At 43.9% G+C, this 19,465-nt stretch overlaps 1 protein-coding gene across 1 annotated transcript; it reads left to right on the top strand.

The window, feature by feature from the left end:
- The first annotated feature begins 736 nt into the window (after nucleotides 1-736).
- On the top strand, nucleotides 737-19,222 carry ADIPOQ (adiponectin, C1Q and collagen domain containing). Its single transcript, XM_070406606.1, has 3 exons — nucleotides 737-840; nucleotides 15,840-16,061; nucleotides 16,972-19,222. The coding sequence occupies exons 1-3, from the start codon at nucleotides 756-758 to the stop codon at nucleotides 17,490-17,492; spliced, it is 828 nt and encodes a 275-aa protein (XP_070262707.1). The 5' UTR covers nucleotides 737-755; the 3' UTR covers nucleotides 17,493-19,222.
- The last annotated feature ends 243 nt before the right edge of the window (nucleotides 19,223-19,465 follow it).

Genomic DNA, 19,465 nt, shown 5'->3' with positions numbered 1-19,465 from the left:
AAAAGTTAGCTTTTAAAGCCTTATTTAGAATTTTGGAACTAGAAATATCTTGGAAGATGGTATTCTAATATCACATTTTATGTAAGTTTTCTGTTATATTGAATATGAGTTACATAGGGGTGGGGCTCCATAATCTTTTGGAATTCAGGGCCTTTAAAGGTCATAATCTGGCCCTGCCCCACACCATCCAGAAACTTCCCCTCACCTCAGTTCTCAGAATTAACACACATAGTCTCTCACAAAACTGGGGTCCAGGCTAGGCGTGGAGGATGTATTCTGTTTCTTACTCTACTGCAGCCCCCTCTGCCTGTTCCCCTTTCTGTAGTGCCAATGACTGAACCACACAGTTTCACACTTCATCATATGCAGTGACCAGGAGTGTGATTGTGGTAACTGGTGCCTCTGACTTTTAGGGCAAATGTTAGTGAGGTCTCCTGGACCATTGGATGATTCCATTTTACATGAGAAAATTTCCCCCGTGATGCAGAAATATATTGTTTTCCTGCTTCTGGTCTTGAACCTTACCCCATCTTCTATTGCTGTTATAGGAAGCAAAAATAAGGGCCAAGGCCTGGGAACATGAGGGTTTGACTGAGTCTCCACTTGGCCTCTTCAGACCAAGCTGGGTTGCCCCAGTTCCCCAGAGTAGAGACCTGGGCAGCTGCCAGGGGCAAGGTGCTGGCCCATTGGTCTCTGGCCTTCACAGGGTTGGCCAATGGGAAGGGACAGCTGTGAGGTGGGGACTGCCTGCCCCCATGAGTAGCAGGGTGCTGAGGCCGAGCCATCTCCTCCTCTCTCCCATCCTGACTGCAGTCTGTGGATCTGATCCCATACCTGGAGGTAAGAGCAATGTGATTAAAGTTCGAGGCTGGGGTTGGTGGTGGCTGCCCTGCCTTGGGGCCTCTGGCTTAGGTGCCCCCACACTCTCCTGTTGCAGCAGCGTGGTGAGTGATACTGCAAAGCTTGGCCAGGGCAGTTTTCTTGATTCTCTTCACAGCTCCAAGGGAAAAAAGACTGTTCCTCTGGTCAAAATGCCTGGAACCATCTTGAATTTTGACCAGTTCACTCTGTGGCAAGATGCCTCCCCAGAGAAAAAGTTAGGGTCAGCAAGGGGGAGGAATGGTCCAGTGGTAGAGTCCAATTAGATAAGAGGAGAAGGGGATCAAATGATTCTCACAGAAAGAAGCACAGGAAGAGGCAGTTTGGGAAAAGCCTGAGCGCTGACCTCAGACTGAGTTTGAAATCCAGGTCTACCACATGATTCTACTCAGCAAATGTTATTGAGCAGATTTTACGGGTTCACAAGACACAAAGATGAATGAGACATTGTTGCCTATAGATTTGGGAGTATCTGTGGATATGGGGATATCTACGGAGATGTGGGGGATATCTCACAGAGTGATCGAGAGGTTCAAATGAGACAAAGTGAGCAAAAGGCCTGGCATATACTAGAGGGGCTTATGAAAAATCTTATTTTTAGAAGACATTTTCTGATAGAAACAGCTGGGTCTGCCTGGCCTTTGCCAAACTCAATTCTGCTCTCCCCAGTGAGCAGTGTCTGAGGCATCCTGGTTGTTTCTAGCTGTTAACATAGAGGCCAGAGTGGGAGGCACTTTAGATGTCAGGCCAGTCCTTGTGTGTCAGAGGATGTGGGTCCCTCGTCGGGAAGGTTCTGGTTTTCAGATCAAGCTTTGCACTATGTGTAGCCACCTCTGTCCTGGTGACTTTTTCTTAGGGGCAAGGTTGGCTCCTCCTAACAAGTTTGGGGAGCAGGGGAGCCTTTATGCTGGCAGAATATGCTCAGAGAAGCATGAGGGTGTCTACTTTGTTCTTGAAGCAAAACAGTGGAAAGCCAGCTCTGCAGCTTAATTGGCAGTCCTTGTGGCCACCCTCCCAGAATGCTTGAGGAGTTGTAAAGAGAGGCACAGGACTTGGTTCCTGTCCTTTCTAAGGTAGCTGCAGGGACAAACTTTCCATCTACTACTTGTCAAGCCAGGAGACTAGCAGCCTCAGACAGACACTTGGCAGAGGTCAGGAGGTAGAAGCTCTGGAGACAAGAAGCTTTCAATTGGGAATTCCTTCATGTGCAGAGAGACCGATGCTAAAAATGTGGTGGAGGGATGCTCTGCTTTACTAGTTCTTTGAGAACATGAGTGTATGAGTGTGAGTGTGAGTGTGTGTGTGTGTGTGTGTGTGTGTGTGAGTTAGAGAGAGAGATTTGGGCATGGAGATGCTGACAGTTTTCCCAGGGCTGAGTGAAAGCATTCAGGTAACTCTCCTGGGAGCTGAGCTAATGCTTGCTTCTGCCATTTAGTATTAGGTCGAACCATGTGAAATTGCCAGTATTCTACCATTTTTTGACCTTTAAAAATGTCAAGTTCATATAATTCAAACTAAGAGTTGTATGATAGAGACAGAGAAGCATTGATCAGACCGTCAAACTTCAGAGGGAAGGTAGGGGAGGGCGGGGATAAGGGGGAGAGATCAACCAAAGGACTTGTATGCATGCATATAAGTCTAACCAATGGACACAGACACCGGGGGGGGGGGGGGGGTGGGTGGGTGGTGAAGGCATGAGTGGGGATGGGTGGAGAGGGCAATGGGGGCATAAGGACACATATGTAATACCTTAATCAAAAGAGAAAAAATAAATAAAAAATAAGTTGTATGATTTTTAAACCAACATCTTGGACTCTTCATTCTTCTATATAAGGGAGTCAAAAGCTGGGCTATAGGGAGGATTAAATTAAATCAGATTTAAAAGTGCCTCACGCAATTTATGCTCCAAAGTACTCTTGCTAATGTCAAAGTGTTCTCATGGCCCTCATCTTACATGATCTCATTTAGCGGATTAAGAAGCTGAGCCTGGGAAGCCTTTTGGGAGGCAGTGTAATGTGATGGAAAGCTCACTGGTTTGGAAGCCAGATGGGAATCTCACAGGAATCATCTTAATCTGTTTCCCCATCCCAAAAGTTGGGGTTATTTTCCTTGCTTCATGGAGTTCTTATAAAGATTAAAATACTAGTAAGTAATAAATAAAATGAATAATGCATAAAAGCTCCTGGTGTGGGAGTTAGTTTCTAGGTTAATCTAATAAATGCAACTCTTTCCTTGCCCTTAGTCCTCCATTTGTAAAAGCAGGGGAGGGGTGAGATGGTTTCTGGGGCCCCTCTTGTCTCCCAGGGGCTGTGTGAACTGTGCTTTACTGCCCTTTCCTGCTGGAAGAGTTGGCGCCTGATGTGTTAACTTCTTCCCCCCATATTGCTCTGTCCCCTGTCAGCCCCAAAGGAGACCTCATCCTTGTATTTCACAAGACTCTGCTCTTGTTACTAAAATTCCAGCAGGTCAAAGTGGAAGTTTTCATACATTTTAACACTAGAGGCCTGGTGCATGAATTCATGCATCAGTGGGGTCCCTTGGTCTGGCCTGCGGCGGGATTGGGCTGAAACTGGCTCTCCAACATCCCGTGAGGGGTCCTGTATTGTGAGAGGGTGCAGGCCAGGCTGAGGGACCCCATCAGTGCATGATCAGGGCCGGGGAAGGATGTGGGAGGTTGGCTAGCTAGGGAGGGACCACACGAGGGCTCCAGGGCATGTCCGGCTCATCTTGCTAAATCCTGATTGGCCAGACCCCAGCAGCAAGCTAACCTACCTGTTTGGAGCGTCTGCCCCCTGGTGGTCAGTGCACATCATAGTGAGCGGTTGACTGGCCTTAGCATATCATTAGCATATTACGCTTTGATTGGTTGAATGGATGACCAGACGACTGGACACTTTTCATATTAGGCTTTTATTATATAGGATATGAAAATGAGAGATCATAACATGGCCTTTGAGGACTCAAAGAACATCATGATCATCCCTTGTAATTTTTTATTTATTTTTATTTTTTTCTTTATTGATTAAGGTATTACATGTGTTCTTATCCCCCCATTACCCCCTCACTTGTGCCCTCACCCCCTTAGTGTCTGTGTCCATTGGTTCTGCTTATATGCATTCATATAAGCCCTTGCAATTTTAAAAGCAAACAGCTCCTGTGCATGGGGCCATGAAAGCCAGTGCAGTAGAGAGGAGCTAGCCTTCTATTTCAAATGGCACCTCTGCACGCTTCCACTTGTTATCCTGGGGCAGAGGTTATCATACCTCTCTGGTTATCAGATTTCTCTTGTGGGCATCGAGTCCTACCTTCTGGAGTTGTGGGGATGAAATAAGATTAATAGGGGTGGTCCACAAAGCTTCCCCGTAAATATTTGTTTGCTGTCATTCTCTTCACTTACATGTATGGAACACTTCATACATTTATAAAATATTTTTAGTCAATTGATTTGTACATAATAATGTAAAATAAATGATATAAGGATTAATAATCACATTTGCAGGCAAAGATCATGGTGTCCAAAAGGGAGTAGGGGCAGGTAAGTCACCCAGCAAGTTAATGGTGGAGCTTAGACTAGGAGCCAGGTCACTTGCATCATGATCTGGAGGTCTGTTCATGCTATTGGATGTCTCCATCCTATGGATGGAATAGCAAAAGACAGATGTGTGACCCTGATGCTGTTTTCCTCCTCTGGGCTATGCCTAAGAGTTCATTATTGGGCTTTGGAAGGCCAGAGTTTGATTTCCAGCTCCGCTATGTGTAGGTCGAGGATGTTGGCCAAGTCACTTAACCTCCTTGAAGACCACTTTCTCATCTCTAAAATGGATACAATCAGAGCTAACATTTAAAAAAATATATATTTTTTGATTTCAGAGAGGAAGGGAGAGGGAGAGAAAAACATCAATGATGAGAGAGAATCATTGATTGGCTGCCTCCTGTACGCCCCACATTGTGGAACAAGCCCGCAACCCGGGCATGTGTCCCAACTGGGAATTGAACTGAGATCTCCTGGTTCATAGGTCAATGCTCAACCACTGAACACAGTGGCTGGGCCAGAACTAACATTTATTGAACACTGACATGTGCCAGGCACTGTTCTAAGTACATTGTATGGTTTATGCCACACAATCCTCCAACTAATATGCGACTGAAACATGTTACAGGTAAGAACAAATTATTTTCACCTGAGCACTGATATCATGAAGCATGTGCTCCCTATTTCTGCCTCATACTGTCTCTCAAAATGGCTGAGAGAATTAAATATCAAGTGAAGTAGGACTTTCTACACAATGAAGAATTAGAAGTGGAACTTGGCACTATCTTCATGGTCAATGTGAAAGGTTTCTTTATATGCACAATTGAGTCTTAGATCACATGGTTTCATTTAATAATTTTAATAAAGAAGTCTTTCAAAATCAAAATGTAACTATTATTATATTCAAACAAAGAGCACAAACAATTTTTATTTATTTAATTTATTTTTTAATAAATCTTTATTGTTCAGATTATTACAGTTGTTCCTCTTTTCCCCCCCATAGCTCCCCACCACCTGGTTCCCACCCCACCCCCTGCCCTTACCCCCCCCCCCACTGTCCTCGTCCATAGGTGTACAATTTTTGTCCAGTTTCTTCCTGCACCCCCCACACCCCCTTCCCCCCGAGAATTGTCAATCCACTCCCTTTCTATGCCCCTGATTCTATTCACCAGTTTATTCTGTTCATCAGATTTTTCTTTTTTTTATTAATTAAATCTTTATTGTTCAGATCATTACATTTATTCCTCTTTTTCCCCCCATAACTCCCCTCCTCCCAGTTCCCGCCCCACCCTCCGCCCTCACTCCCCACCCACTGTCCTCATCCATAGGTGCACGATTTTTGTCCAGTCTCTTCCCGCATCTCCCACACCCCTTTCCCCCCCAAGAATAGTCAGTCCATTCCCTTTCTATGTCCCTGACTCTATTATAATCACCAGTTCATTCTGTACATCAGATTATTTATTCACTTGATTCTTAGATTCACTTGTTGATAGATGCATATTTGTTGTCCATGATTTGTATCTTTACCTTTTTCTTCTTCTTCCTCTTCTTAAAGGATACCTTTTGTTATGCCCAGATTTCAGGATCCCCAAGAAACCACATCAGGGAGCCAGCCAGTCCGATGCAAAAGCATAAGAGTCTTTATTCGAGCTAGCTCGGCTCCCCCACCTTGCTGACACAGCGACAGGAAGCAGAGAGAGATAACTCTGTGTGGAGACGGGTTATATAGGGGGAGTTGGAGGAAGGGGAGGAGAAAGCACTGTGCTCTGCCGATTGGCCAGGCACAAGTCTGTGTCTTGTTCCTGGGTGTGGCTAGCAGAGGCTTAGACTTCCGGGAAGGAGCTCCTTGCCAAGCACGTGGCCAAGGTAAGATGGAGCACTTACCCTGGGGCAAGGTGGAGGGCGTAGCCCTTACCCTGGGGCAAGGTGGAGGGCCTAGCCCTCACCCTTTCACTTTCAGCATTTCATATAATACTGGTTTGGTGGTGATGAACCCCTTTAGCTTTTCCTTATCTGTGAAGCTCTTTATCTGACCTTCAATTCTGAATGATAGCTTTGCTGGATAAATTAATCTTGGTTGTAGGTTCTTGGTATTCATCACTTTGAATATTTCTTGCCACTCCCTTCTGGCCTGCAAAGTTTCTGTTGAGAAATCAGCTGACAGTTGTATGGGTATTCCCTTGTAGGTAACTGAGTTTCTTTCTCTTGCTGCTTTTAAGATTCTGTCTTTGTCTTTTGCTCTTGGCATTTTAATGATGATGTATCTTGGTGTGGTCCTCTTTGGATTCCGTTTGTTTGGGGTTCTCTGCGCTTCCTAGACCTGTAAGTCTATTTCTTTCACCAGGTGGGGAAAGTTTTCTGTCATTATTTCTTCAAATAGGTTTTCAATATCTTGCTCTCTCTCATCTTCTGGCACCCCTATAATTCTGATGTTGGTACGCTTGAAGCTGTCCCAGAGGCTCCTTACACTATCTTTGTATTTTCGGATTCTTTTTTCATTTTGCTTTTCCGGTTGGGTGTTTTTTGTTTCTTCACATTTCAAATCTTTGACTTGATTCTTGCGCTCCTCTGGTCTGCTGTTGGGTGTCTGTATAATATTCTTTATTTCAGTCAGTGTATGCTTAATTTCTAGTTGGTTCTTTATCACAACATTGAGGGTCTCATTAGATTTCTTGTAGATCTCATTAAGCTTATCGGCGGTTTCAAGAAAATTATTGAAAGACCTTAAAAGTGCGGTTTTGAGCTCTATATCCTCCATTTCTGTTATGTTTCTTTGTCTCCGTATTTGTTTATGCTTTCTTGGTGCACCCCCTTGTGGTCTTTGTGCCCAGTCTTGTTGTAGTTAAGCCTTGATTGTTGTCGGTAATACTGGGGGTGATTTGTCCTCCAGGCTAACTGGCTATGAGAATCAGCTGTGTCTGCAGTGGAAGAACTTCTGTGCTGCATCTCTAGGGCGGTGCTAATCTAGCATTTGCCTAAGGCTATCCAGCAAATGCCTCTGTGCAGGGCTTGGGCGGGGCAGGTCCCCGGGGATCTACAGGGCGGGCGGAGCAAGCAGTTATGGCTGCTCTCGGTCCCGTCCCCAGGGGCTCTGCCTCTCAGAGTACCAGCAACAGCTGCAAACCTCAGAGAGAAAGCTGCCTTCGAGTTTCGACCGAAGCCAGACAGTCCCTCTTCTCCCGTTTGAGTCTGGGTCCCTAGAGACTCGCCCGGATCTGGAGCTCAGAGTCTGAGACTCCCTCCTGATTGAAAACAACAACCACGCCCTCAGCCGCCAGCCCTCTCCACATACACTCCGCACCTTAGTATTTCACTTCAGCACTGCGCCTCCTCTGAGTCTCGGTATGCTATTCTTTTTCCTTCTAGTTGTAGAACTTCCACTCAGCCAGCCTTCCTGTGGTTCTGGATGATGTCCGTTCCGTCTTTTAGTTGTATTTTTGAAGTGGTTGTTCGAGGAAGCAAACTCCGACGTTAACCTATGCCACCATCTTGGTTTTTTCCCAGATTTTTCATTCACTTGATTTTTAGATTCACTTGTTGATAGATATGTATTTGTTGTCACTTTGTTGTTCATATTTTTATCTTTACCTTTTTCTTCTTCTTCTTCTTCTTCTCAAAGAATACCCTTCAGCATTTCATATAATACTGGTTTGGCGGTGATAAACTCCTTTAGCTTTTTCTTATCTGTGAAGCTCTTTATCTGACCTTCAATTCTAAATGATAGTTTTGCTGGGTAGAGTAATCTTGGTTGTAGATTCTTGCTATTCATCACTTTGAATATTTCTTGCCACTCCCTTCTGGCCTGCATAGTTTCTGTTGAGAAATCAGCTGACAGTTGTATGGGTACTCCCTTGTAGGTAACTGACTGTTTTTCTCTTGCTGATTTTAAGATTCTCTCTTTGTCTCTTGCTCTTGGCATTTTAATTATGATGTATCTTGGTGTGGTCTTCTTTGGATTCCTTTTGTTTGGGGTTCTCTGTGCTTCCTGGACTTGTAAGTCTATTTCTTTCACCAGGTAGGGGAAGTTTTCTGTCATTATTTCTTCAAATAGGTTTTCAATATCTTGCTCTCTCTCTTCTTCTGGCACCCCAGAGGCTCCTTACACTATCTTCATATTTTTGGATTCTTTTTTCATTTTGCTTTTCCGGTTGGGTATTTTTTGCTTCTTAGTATTTCAAATCTTTGACTTGATTCTTGAGATCCTCTTGTCTGCTGTTGGATCTCTGTATATTATTTTTTATTTCAGTCAGTGTATGATTAATTTCTAGTTGGTCCTTTTTCATATCCTCGAGGGTCTCACTAAATTTATTGGCGGTTTCTAGAAAATTCTTTAAAAACCTTATAACCGCGGTTTTGAACTCTATATTCAGTAGTTTGCTTTCCTCCATTTCTGTCATTTGTGGCCTGTTTCTTTGTCTCCCCATTTTATTATGCTTCCCTGTGTTGATAGAGTGGCTTTCTGTGTTAGGTGTCCTATAGGGCCCAGTGGCTCAACCTCCCTAATTACATGTGGTGTACCCTCTTGGTTCACCCCTGTGTGGGCTGTGTGCACAGTCTTGTTGTAGTTAAGCCTTGATTGTTGTTGGTATCACTGGAAGGAATTGACCTCCAGGCCAATTGGCTGTGAGGACCAGTTGTGTCTACAATGGGAGAACTTCTGTGCTGGAGACACCCTTATGGGGCAGGACTTGCTTCAGTGGGGCTTTGGCACTCACTGAGCCTGCCTAGGTTTTTAGGTGGAGAAAGGCCAGGCCATTCATATGCAAAAGCCTCTGTGCATAGCTTGGGTGGGTTGTAAATTGGGTGGGGTGGGGGGTCTCAGGGAATCACCAGGGCAGAGCAAACCGCAATGGCTGCCAGTCTGCTCTGCCTCAGAGAGGTCCCGGGGTGTGTGTCCCACGGCCCCTTGCAGGAACAATGACCGCTGCAAGCACCTCTGTGAGAAAGCCGCCCTCACATTCCGGCCCGATGCCTGACAGTCCAGTTTCTCTCCATATGAGTCTGGGTCCCCAAATTCTCACCCCGAACTGGAATTTAGAGCAGTCAGGAGCTTGTATTGACCTCCAGATTGAAAAAGACAACAGCGTACCCCGCTTCCAGCCCCTTTTGCACGCACCTCCGTACCTCCGCACTTCCATGTTTCTGCACCTCCTACCGGACTCAATGCACTTTTCTCTTTCCTTCTAGTTGTAGAATTTCCACTCAGCCAGCCTTCCCGTGGTTCTGGATAATATTCATTTTGTCTTTTAGTTGTAGTTTTAATGTGGTTGTGCATGGCAGCAAATTCAGGTGTTTACCTATGCCACCATCTTGGTTGTCCGAGCACAAACAATTTTGGAATAATTTTTTGAAACGGAGGTACCTCTGCACCGACTGTCAATTGTTAGCAATTACAAAATTATCCACCCAGAATTAGACTGGAAGACAATTTTTATCTTCAATCAGAATCTGTTCCTCACTTCAGAAACTTTCTAGGATCATGTACCCATCTTCCCCCACCCTCCTTTCAATACCTCCACCCCATGCCATTGTCATGGAACCCCACTGTCCCTGTTAGTGGAAAAAATCGATCACACTGAAGTGTTGAAACAGAATGCCATCCCTTGAGCTGCGAGAATGCATTCCCAACAGCTTTGGAGTCAGCCCTCCATTGCTACGATCTCTGGGGCCCTCCATAGCTGCCCCTTCCAATTCTCACGTTCTGGATTCTCTCCTCCTGTTTCTCTGTGGGAAAAGAAAATGCAGCTTCATTGATTCCACCCTTCTAATTTCTGGAGAAACAAGCATAGAGCCTCTCAGAGGTCTTCTCAGGAGTTTTAGTGATAACCCCATAAGAAAAAAGAATGGAGGTGACAAACAGTGGGAAAGTTTAAAGACGTATGAAATCTCAAAAGTCTCAGAACAAGTATTCTTCCCAAGTACAAAAGGTGCTTGGCTGGTCTCTCTTCCTTGGCTTCTCCTTTAACTCAGCTTTCTTTCTTTCTTTTCTTTTTAAGTATATTTTTTATTGATTTTTTACAGAGATGTAGGGAGAGAGATAGAAACATCGATGAGAGAGAAACATCGATCAGCTGCCTCCTGCACATCTCCTACTGGGGATGTGCTCGCAACCAACCCAAGTACATGCCCTTGACCGGAATCGAACCTGGGACCTTTCAGTCCACAGGCCGACGCTCTATCCACTGAGCCAAACCGGTTTCCGCTCAGCTCTTTCTTTTCTCCCTCCTCCCCTCTTTCTTATCTTGACATGAGCTAAATCTAAGCCATCTCATTGTATTCCCAGGAGCTACTGAGAACACTCTCCTGAGCTCTCCACCCAGTAGAGGGCGACAAAGGTACATGTAGATGGTAAGAGTGAGTCTTGACAAGAGACTCATGACCACCAAGGGGCAGCATCCCTATCTGTGTTGTGTTGACTCCGTCTCTCTGTCCCCGCTCCATCCACCCATCTCATTCTCAATTCTCACTTTATGTATAAGGTCACATTTGAACTTGATATTTGATAAATGATGCATCAGATCACTAGAGAGAATTAATTTAATTAAATGTCTTTAAACAACTAGTTTTAATATCTTTAAACAAATGTCTTTAAGAAATCATTTGAATATTTTAGATCATAGTTTACACTAAAACAAAATATTAGAGATGTACTAAAGAGTGAAACAGTCATTCTATTATTAAACAATAGAGGAAAACAAAGTAGGATATTTATCAAACCCTAGCATGAATAAGGACTGTTTAACATTAGAAGCAAAGAAAAATATCAACAGAGTTGACTATATAAAAACTAAAACTTCTGTCACCAAAAAAAATCAGGATAAACAAAAGAATAATCTGCATACTAGAGAAAAGAGTCATAGCATATGTGATAAAGTGTTGGTATAAAAGAACTCACAAAAATTAATTCAAAAAGCACATAGTGTTCTAATTACATAAGTGAAAAAAATTAACAGGGGTATTATGAATGAAAAAATTAAATTAGAATAGAAAATTAAATTAGAAAACAGGCCTTTAATAAAATGTATAGCTCTCTAATGATCAAAGTAATGAGGTATCATTTCTTTTAGTCAATTAACAACAAAAAACATTTTTAATGATAATATCCCAAGCTGGTAAGAGTAGTTAAGGTAGGCTCTTTGATACACACATTGACATACTACTCGGTAACAATATAACAAACTGCAATTTGGGAATATGCATCAAGAACTTTAAAAATGTTCATAGTTTTTGGTTTAGTAATTTTACTTCTGAGAATATGTCATATAACAATTTGGCAATAAGCTATATGCCTAAGGATATTGGTTACAGATTTAAAAATAATATTTTAAAAATGGAAATTGCTGGGGTCCAACCCCAGCAGTTCCAGGGGTCCCCAAAGGTGTGGACGGAGTCGGCGAAGAAGGAATGACACAGAGACAGCGTTCAGTTGATCAGCAGCCTAACCAGGATCTCTAGCCAAGTTCTGGTTTGGATCTCCAGCCAAGTTCTGATTAGGTTCCCCAGCCAGGTTCTGTGTTTTATTGTCTTGTTACATCTGTATTTATACCAGTTGATTTTAATCCTGTCAATTTCTATTGCAAAGGCTAGGGCGTTTCTTATCTCCATTCCAGGGAGTAAAGATTATGTAGCTTAGGGTGATTGTTTGTAGTTAAAGTGATTAACTACCTGCCTGGCATTTAGTTAAGGGGTTTTATCCCCTCCTTAACTTCAGGGAAAAATCCCTACCTGGGGAAACAACCTTTCTCAGAGAGGTGACCTTGGTTAAAACACATAGCGCTAAGGGGAGCAAACATATTAAGAACACTATGCTATATACGCCAGGTCCCTTGAAACATATGCTGTGCAGATATTTCTTTCCTGCAGCGACTGTGTCAAGCAGCAAGGATGGACCAGCTTCCAGCAGGAAATAACCCAAAAGTTCAACAAAATGGAAATGGTTATATATATTTTGGTTGTATCTATTTAATGGACTAACATAATGATTGCAAAAACTAGAAAAAGACAAGGCAAAAATAGGGGAATAAAATTTCTACGTAAAGTATGTTTTCACTATGTTTAAAAATAAGCAGAGACATTCTTAGGATGGAAGATTGTTTTGTTTTTTGTAGTTTCCAAAGGGTTTATATTACTAGTTTTAATGAATACACACGTGTGTGTATATATGTATATATATGCAAAAGATGAACATATATATATATGTTCATCAACCTGTGGGTCGTGACCCCTTTGGCAGTTGAAAAACCCTTTCACAGGGGTCGCCTAAGACCATCCTGCATATCAGATATTTACATTATGATTCATAACAGTAGCAACATTACAGTTATGAAGTAGCAATGAAAATAATTTTATGGTTGTGTCACAACATGAGGAATTGTATTTAAAGGGCCAGAAGGTTGAGAACCACTGATATATACATTAAAAGAGAAACATGCAAATTGGCCGCACCTCTGGTACACCCAAGCCACACCCACCAGCCAATCAGAGCGGCCATATGCAAATTAACCCAACCAAGATGGCGGCCAGCAGCCACAGCGCTGGAGCAAGCAGGAGGCATGGTTGCCCCGGAGATGGAGGAAGCCAAGCTTCCCACCTGCCCTGGCCAGTTGTGGCCTCGGCTCAAGGCAACAAAGTTTCAATTATAGAAGGCAAATAAATCCGAGATACCTGCTTCCAGCCAGCCTCCACTGGGAGCTTGGGTGGCTGGGGGCCGTGGCCAGCCTGCAAACAGCCATCAGCCCCTCACTCAGGATGGCCACTGGGGGGCTTGGCCAGCCTGCAAACAGCCATCAGCCCCTCACCCACACTTGCCAGGCACCCTAGTGGGACCCGCACCCTGATCCGGGACACCCTTCAGGGCAAACCAGCTGGTCCCCACCCATGCACCAGGCCTCTATCCTATATAATAAAAGGGTAATATGCAAAATGACCCTAACAGCAGAACCACTGGGAATGACTGGTCACTATGACACACACTGACCACCAGGGGGCAGACGCTCAATGCAGGAGCTTCCCCCTGGTGGAGAGTGCTCCCACAGGGGGAGCTCTGCTCAGCCACAAGCCAGGCTGATGGCTGCCAGTACAGCGGTGGTGGTGGGAGCCTCTCCCGCCTCCTCAGCAGCACTAAGGATGTCCGACTGCAGTTTAGGCCTGCTCCCCACTGGCAAGTGGACATCCCCCGAGGGCTCCCGGGCTGCCAGATGGATGTCTGACTGCCAGCTTAGGCCCAATTCCCCAGGGAGTGGGCCTAAGCTAGCAGATGGTCATCCCCCAAGGGGTCCCAGACTGCGAGAGGGCAAAGGCCCAGCTGAGGAACCCTCCTAAGTGCACAAATTTTCGTGCACCGGGCCTCTAGTGTGCATATATATATATATATATATATATATGGAAGATGAGTATATATATATGAAGATAAGGTGGTTTTGTCACATAGAGCCCAGGTAATGGGGCATAGGAGTGGATTCCAGACACCATGCACCTCTTTGGAGGTAAGATTGCCAATCAGGGTCTTTCCTGCATCCTTCACAGAGGAGTTGTCTCCTAAAGCCAAACCCAATTCTGGAGATTTCATGTAATCTATAAGAGATAAGCAACCTGATGAAAAATAGTGTCTTTAGGGAAATAAAATATATATGGACTGTGTTTTGTTTAGAATCAGGTTCTTGGGATTAACCACCTTTCAAACTAGACAGAAGGTCTTAGCAATACCTGTGATGCAGGGTCCTAGGACCTATTTCCCTCTCTTTGGTGCTTTCAACTCTCTAGCGTACTTTAGGGATGGGGAGACTAACACTCTGGCAATCAGATGTGGGAGCTAAGATCACTCTAACATCAAGAAAGAAGTTATGAGGGTACAAGTCCCTAGGTATGTAAAGGACCATCTTCTGGGAGGGGGTTATCGAGGGATGGTTCTGAGACAGAGAGACCCTTGGCCACCTGTGCCACTTAAGCTTTTTGCTTGGGCTCCTATAATTCATATTTCAAATATACTCCACACTCCTTCCCTCTTGTCTTCTTTTCTTGTTCCCTTTCTTCCTCCTTCCCTCCTCTCTCTGGATCTTTTTCTTTTTCTTTTTCTCATTATAAAAATATTTATTTAGTACCTACTCTATGCTGGTAGTGTGTCAGGCTTTGCCTCCCCCCACACATGTAGTTTAATGGGTGAGCTAATCAAGAATTGCAGTACAGTGAAAGAAGTGCAATGCTGGAGATAAGTGAGGCCACTGGGGAACACAGAGGAGAAAGAACCAATCCAGTTGGGGGAGAGATAACCAGAAGGGGTTCCTGCGAGATGACATCTTAACTGTCCCGAAGGCTGCATAGGGATCAGGCATGTGAGGAGATGCAGATAAGGGAGGCCCAGGCAAATGGACAATGTATCTTTTATTGTGTGACTAATCCAAGGCAAGGCTGTGTGTGTGTGTGCATGTGTGTAATATACCAAATGGCCTAATGTCACCCAGGAGAAGGGGAGAGGGAGGAAGAGAATGGGAGAAAAAGGAGGAGGAACAGACATAGAAAATAAGGAACAGGGTAGCCAAACCGGTTTGGCTCAGTGGATAGAGCGTTGGCCTGTGGACTGAAAGGTCCCAGGTTCGATTCCGGTCAAGGGCATGTACCTTGGTTGCGGGCACATCCCCAGTAGGAGGTGTGCAGGAGGCAGCTGGTCGATGTTTCTCTCTCATCGATGTTTCTAACTCTCTATCCCTCTCCCTTCCTCTCTGTAAAAAATCAATAAAATATATTAAAAAAAAAATAAGGGTCAGGGTAGTAAAGAAGAAACTGAAATGATCCAAGAGAGAGGAATTAGTTACAATGGAACGGAATGGAATGGCCCCGCTGGCATGGTTCAGTGGTTGAGTGTAGACCTATGAACCAGGAGGTCATGGTTCGATCCCTGGTCAGGGCACATGCCCGGGTTGCAGGCTCGATCCCCAGTGTGGGGCATGCAGGAGGCAGCTGATCAATGAGTCTCTCTCAACATTGATGTTTCTAGCTCTCCCTCCCTCTCCCTCCCTCTGTGAAATCAAGAAAAATATATTAAAAAAATAAAATAATTGGATGGAATGATCTGAGTCAACATCCTTGGAAAACTCAAGGGAAGGATTCTTGAAAAGTTGACTCTTAGAGCTTTCCCTGTGCCTGGTCCTGTGCTCAGATATGAGTAAATTGGAGTAACATTGTTGTGCCATCACTGAACTCACAATCCTGTTGAGGAAAAGTGGTTACCCATAAGGAATATGTTAAATATTGCAAATATCAGGGCAGAAAAAGATTGAGGTGGATTGAAATAGAAAAGTCTTCCTGGAAGAGGTGAGTATTGGGAGAGTAGGTCTCAGAAGTGGACCCTGCTGAGGTGGTATGAGTCTTGCTTAGATCCAGTATGAGTGTGCTGTGTGGGGTCTGTCTCTCATGGCTGGTCTGATTTCAGGGCTCAGGATGCTGTTGCTGCAAGCTGTTCTACTGTTACTAGTCCTGCCCAGTCGTGGTCAAGATACTCCGACCAAAGAACCTGGAGTCCTACCTCCCCTGCCTAAGGGGGTCTGCACTGGTTGGGTGGCGGGCATCCCAGGGCATCCTGGCCACAATGGGACCCCAGGACGTGATGGCAGAGATGGCATTCCTGGTGAGAAGGGTGAAAAAGGAGATGCAGGTAAGAACAAGTTTTTTGGCCTTCTCCAACAGACTTGTCTTGGGTAGAGGAGGGCTTCTAGAACTATATAAGGGTATTAGTTATTGACTAAGGTCTAGACACAGGAAAGAAGCAAATTTTTTTTATGTGACTCATAAGCAACCTAAAGTGGATTTGGGGTTGGCCTTCCAGTGGTGACAATAGGGGTACTTGTGAAAAATCAAGTATCTTTGATTCTGCTCTATCTGTATCTCCTTCCCTGTCCCCTTTGCCATACCCACCCTCATCCATCCCTAGTCCCAATCTGTTCATATTCCTATTTCTATTCATTTGCCCTTAATTCCCATTCCATGCAGTGACATTCAACCACACTTAGTGTTCACCTCCTGCAGGTCACAGTCCTGCTCCTAGAGAGCTCCTGGTCTAGTTAAAAAGAGAAGCCTAATGCACAGGACTGTGAAAGGTTACTATTGGGAAGTCCACTCCAAATATGCCAAATTGAATATGAACAAATGCCAAATTATGGAACAGAGAAAAGGTGCCCTTAGAACAAACTTAGATTAACAATGAGGCTTTATGGAGGAGGAAGGGCTTAAGCTAGGTCTTGAAAGATGAATGGACAGAGTAAAGAAGGGAGGGCATCCTACACAAAGGGATAGAAGAGCAAAAGTATGGTTGGTTGAGACAGTACATAGTTGACAGGTCGATAATGGAGACTTATTGGACATAAGGTTGGAAAGAATTAGTGGAAGCCTGCTGGGGAGGATGTGGAAATAGGAGGTATAACTCTCCCCTTTGGGTGCTCCCACTGGTTCTTTGCTCGAAGTGAAGCAGGTTGTATATAGGGGCCATAGGAACAGTGTTTTAGGTTGGAATCTACTTAGGCAGGAGTTCTGTTTCTTGTGATCACTGAGATCTTTTCATTCTTTAGGTCTTGTTGGTCCTAAGGGTGACACTGGTGAAACTGGAGTGACTGGGGTTGAAGGTCCCCGAGGCTTTCCAGGAGTCCAAGGCAGGAAAGGAGAACCTGGAGAAAGTGCCTATGTATACCGCTCAGCGTTCAGTGTGGGACTGGAGACCCGGGTCACTGTTCCCAATGTTCCCATTCGCTTTACCAAAATCTTCTACAATCAGCAAAACCACTATGATGACACCACTGGCAAATTCCACTGCAACATTCCTGGGCTCTACTACTTCTCCTACCATATTACGGTCTACCAGAAAGATGTGAAGGTCAGCCTCTACAAGAAGGACAAGGCTGTGCTCTTTACCTTTGACAAATACCAGGACCAGGACTTGGACCAAGCCTCTGGCTCTGTGCTCCTCCATCTGGAGATGGGTGACCAAGTCTGGCTCCAGGTGTATGGGGAAGGGGAGAATAATGGGCTCTATGCAGATAATATCAATGACTCCACCTTCACAGGCTTCCTTCTCTACCATGACACTAATTAGTGACCACTTAACCAGAGCCTCCACTGGGCCAAACAACCCAGAAGTCAAAGAACAGCCCAAGGGTTTTCAGTGTAGTTAGGAGACTGATATTATTATTTAGTTGGAGAGTTCTGGACATTATTCATGCATTTACTCATTCATTCATCAAGTGCCTTTTTAAAAAAGTTAATAGTTTATTCTCAATCCTAAAGGAGATATGTTCCCTGGCTGCAAGGATTTGGTACATAGTGTCAAATAGAAGGATAACAGTATTTACTGGGGAGCTTCACATACATGACAAGATAACTGACACAGGAAAGTATTTGACAGCGCTATTTTGTGCCCACGGTTTCTCCTCAAGTTCATGCCAATCCTCTGAGGTACACAGGAAAGATACTATTCTCCTCTTTTTACACTTGGGGTGCTGAGACGTAGAGAGTTAAGTGAATGCCTGACATCATCCAGGTATAAAGTGGTGGAGTTAGAAATCACACTCGGGGTCATGAACTTTTTCTATTATACCGTGTCCTTTTTTAGAAGTACTTGCCCTCCTTGGGATGTTGGTAGGGGGCATTTCTCATCCATCTTATCTGAGGGCCTTAACTCATAATGAGTTAAGTTTTTCCCCAGGAGAGCTTCCTCAGAACAAGTGGTTCTATAACCAGGTCCCATTTCAGCTGGACCACTCAATGGCCCCTGCACTTCTCTTTCCTCATGCTCTTCTCTCTAATCCAGAAAGCTACCTCCATTTCCACATGCTGAAATCTTCCCTGGTCCTCAAAGCCACCTGGTCAGGAAGCTCCTCTGATGTGATACTCTTCCCTGCAAATCTTTCTCACATACTGCACCCCTGTGCTTCTTCATGTGTTATCCTGGATGAGAGCCCTGGGCATGGGAGACATCTCAGATCAAGGACAACTTCCCAGAAGTACCATGTTTTCTACATGTCTGAGTCCCCTTGCAGGTCCTTGGTCAATGTCTCACAAAGACCACATCTATTCAGAATTAACTCCATTTCAGCCCCTTCATGTAACTAATCCTTATCAACAAAAATATTGTTATTTTAGGAGCTCTCTGATTTTAAACACCTACTCCTTGTTCCACTGTATAGTTTGAATAATTTTCACCAAGGTTAGGAATGACTATGCTTTCCAGAACACTTGAAGAATTTTTCCTTGAGGAGATAGATAGTTTGAGCCTGTAATGTAAAAACCCATGAAGGAATTTGAAAACTATTCTTTCCTTGAGTACCAACTGGGTTTGGGAAGACCTGGGCCTTCTGAATCTATTCTAGTTTTTTAAGAATTATAAAAACACACACACACACAAAATCCCCAAAACTCTCTGAGGTGATGTGGTAATTATCTTGATTGTGGAGATTATTTCACAATGTATATCTATATCAAATCATCAAATTATACCCTTTAAATATATAAACATTTTTAATTATAAAATATTCCTCAAAAAAATAGAATTACAAGTGGTTGATAGTGGTAAATATCTTCTCAGGATGTTCTTCAAATGTTTTAGTGAAAGCAGAATTAACAGCATTCTGTATAAATATAGAAATGGAAAACCCATTTTTTTCTTACAGTTTTAAATTCTGAATGATTCCCTTTTATATATGCATTGCTATTCATTCAGTGATTATTTCTACATATAAAATTTTGTCTTTTTTAATGCTTTTGTATTATTATTTTCTAAAGATAAAGATATCATCCAGCATTAAAAGTAGAAGCATTTGCATCACATGGCTTTTGTTTTAATTTTTGGAGAAACACATGGGGTTCAGAGAGGAATGAAGGGGTAAACCCAACTCAAATTAATAGGCAAAAAAGAAAAATGTTCCTTGCATAATGGGAAATATCAGAGCTGTTCTGTCAGAGGCTCAAATGATGTCATTAAAGACCCTTTTTCTGTCTGTCCTTCCACTCTCTCTTCAACAGCACAGGCTTCAACCTCAGGCTCTACACAGTATAGTTCTAGGTTCTCCC

The sequence above is a fragment of the Myotis yumanensis genome, unplaced genomic scaffold (assembly GCF_028538775.1).
Source record: "Myotis yumanensis isolate MYYU_CA2020_CCGP unplaced genomic scaffold, mMyoYum1.0.hap1 SCAF_2, whole genome shotgun sequence".
Classification (NCBI taxonomy): Eukaryota; Metazoa; Chordata; class Mammalia; order Chiroptera; family Vespertilionidae; genus Myotis; species Myotis yumanensis.
The sequence above is the reverse complement of the archived record's forward strand: the minus strand, read 5'-3'. Positions and strand labels throughout refer to the sequence as shown.

What these genes read in the sequence shown, in the direction of transcription:
- ADIPOQ (XM_070406606.1), top strand. Translation starts at nt 756, where the DNA reads ATGAGTAGCAGGGTGCTGAGGCCGAGCCATCTCCTCCTCTCTCCCATC. An exon ending in ATCTGATCCCATACCTGGAG is followed by an intron (nt 841 to 15,839) that starts GTAAGAGCAATG and finishes GTCTGATTTCAG; the next exon opens with GGCTCAGGATGCTGTTGCTG. An exon ending in GGGTGAAAAAGGAGATGCAG is followed by an intron (nt 16,062 to 16,971) that starts GTAAGAACAAGT and finishes TTCATTCTTTAG; the next exon opens with GTCTTGTTGGTCCTAAGGGT.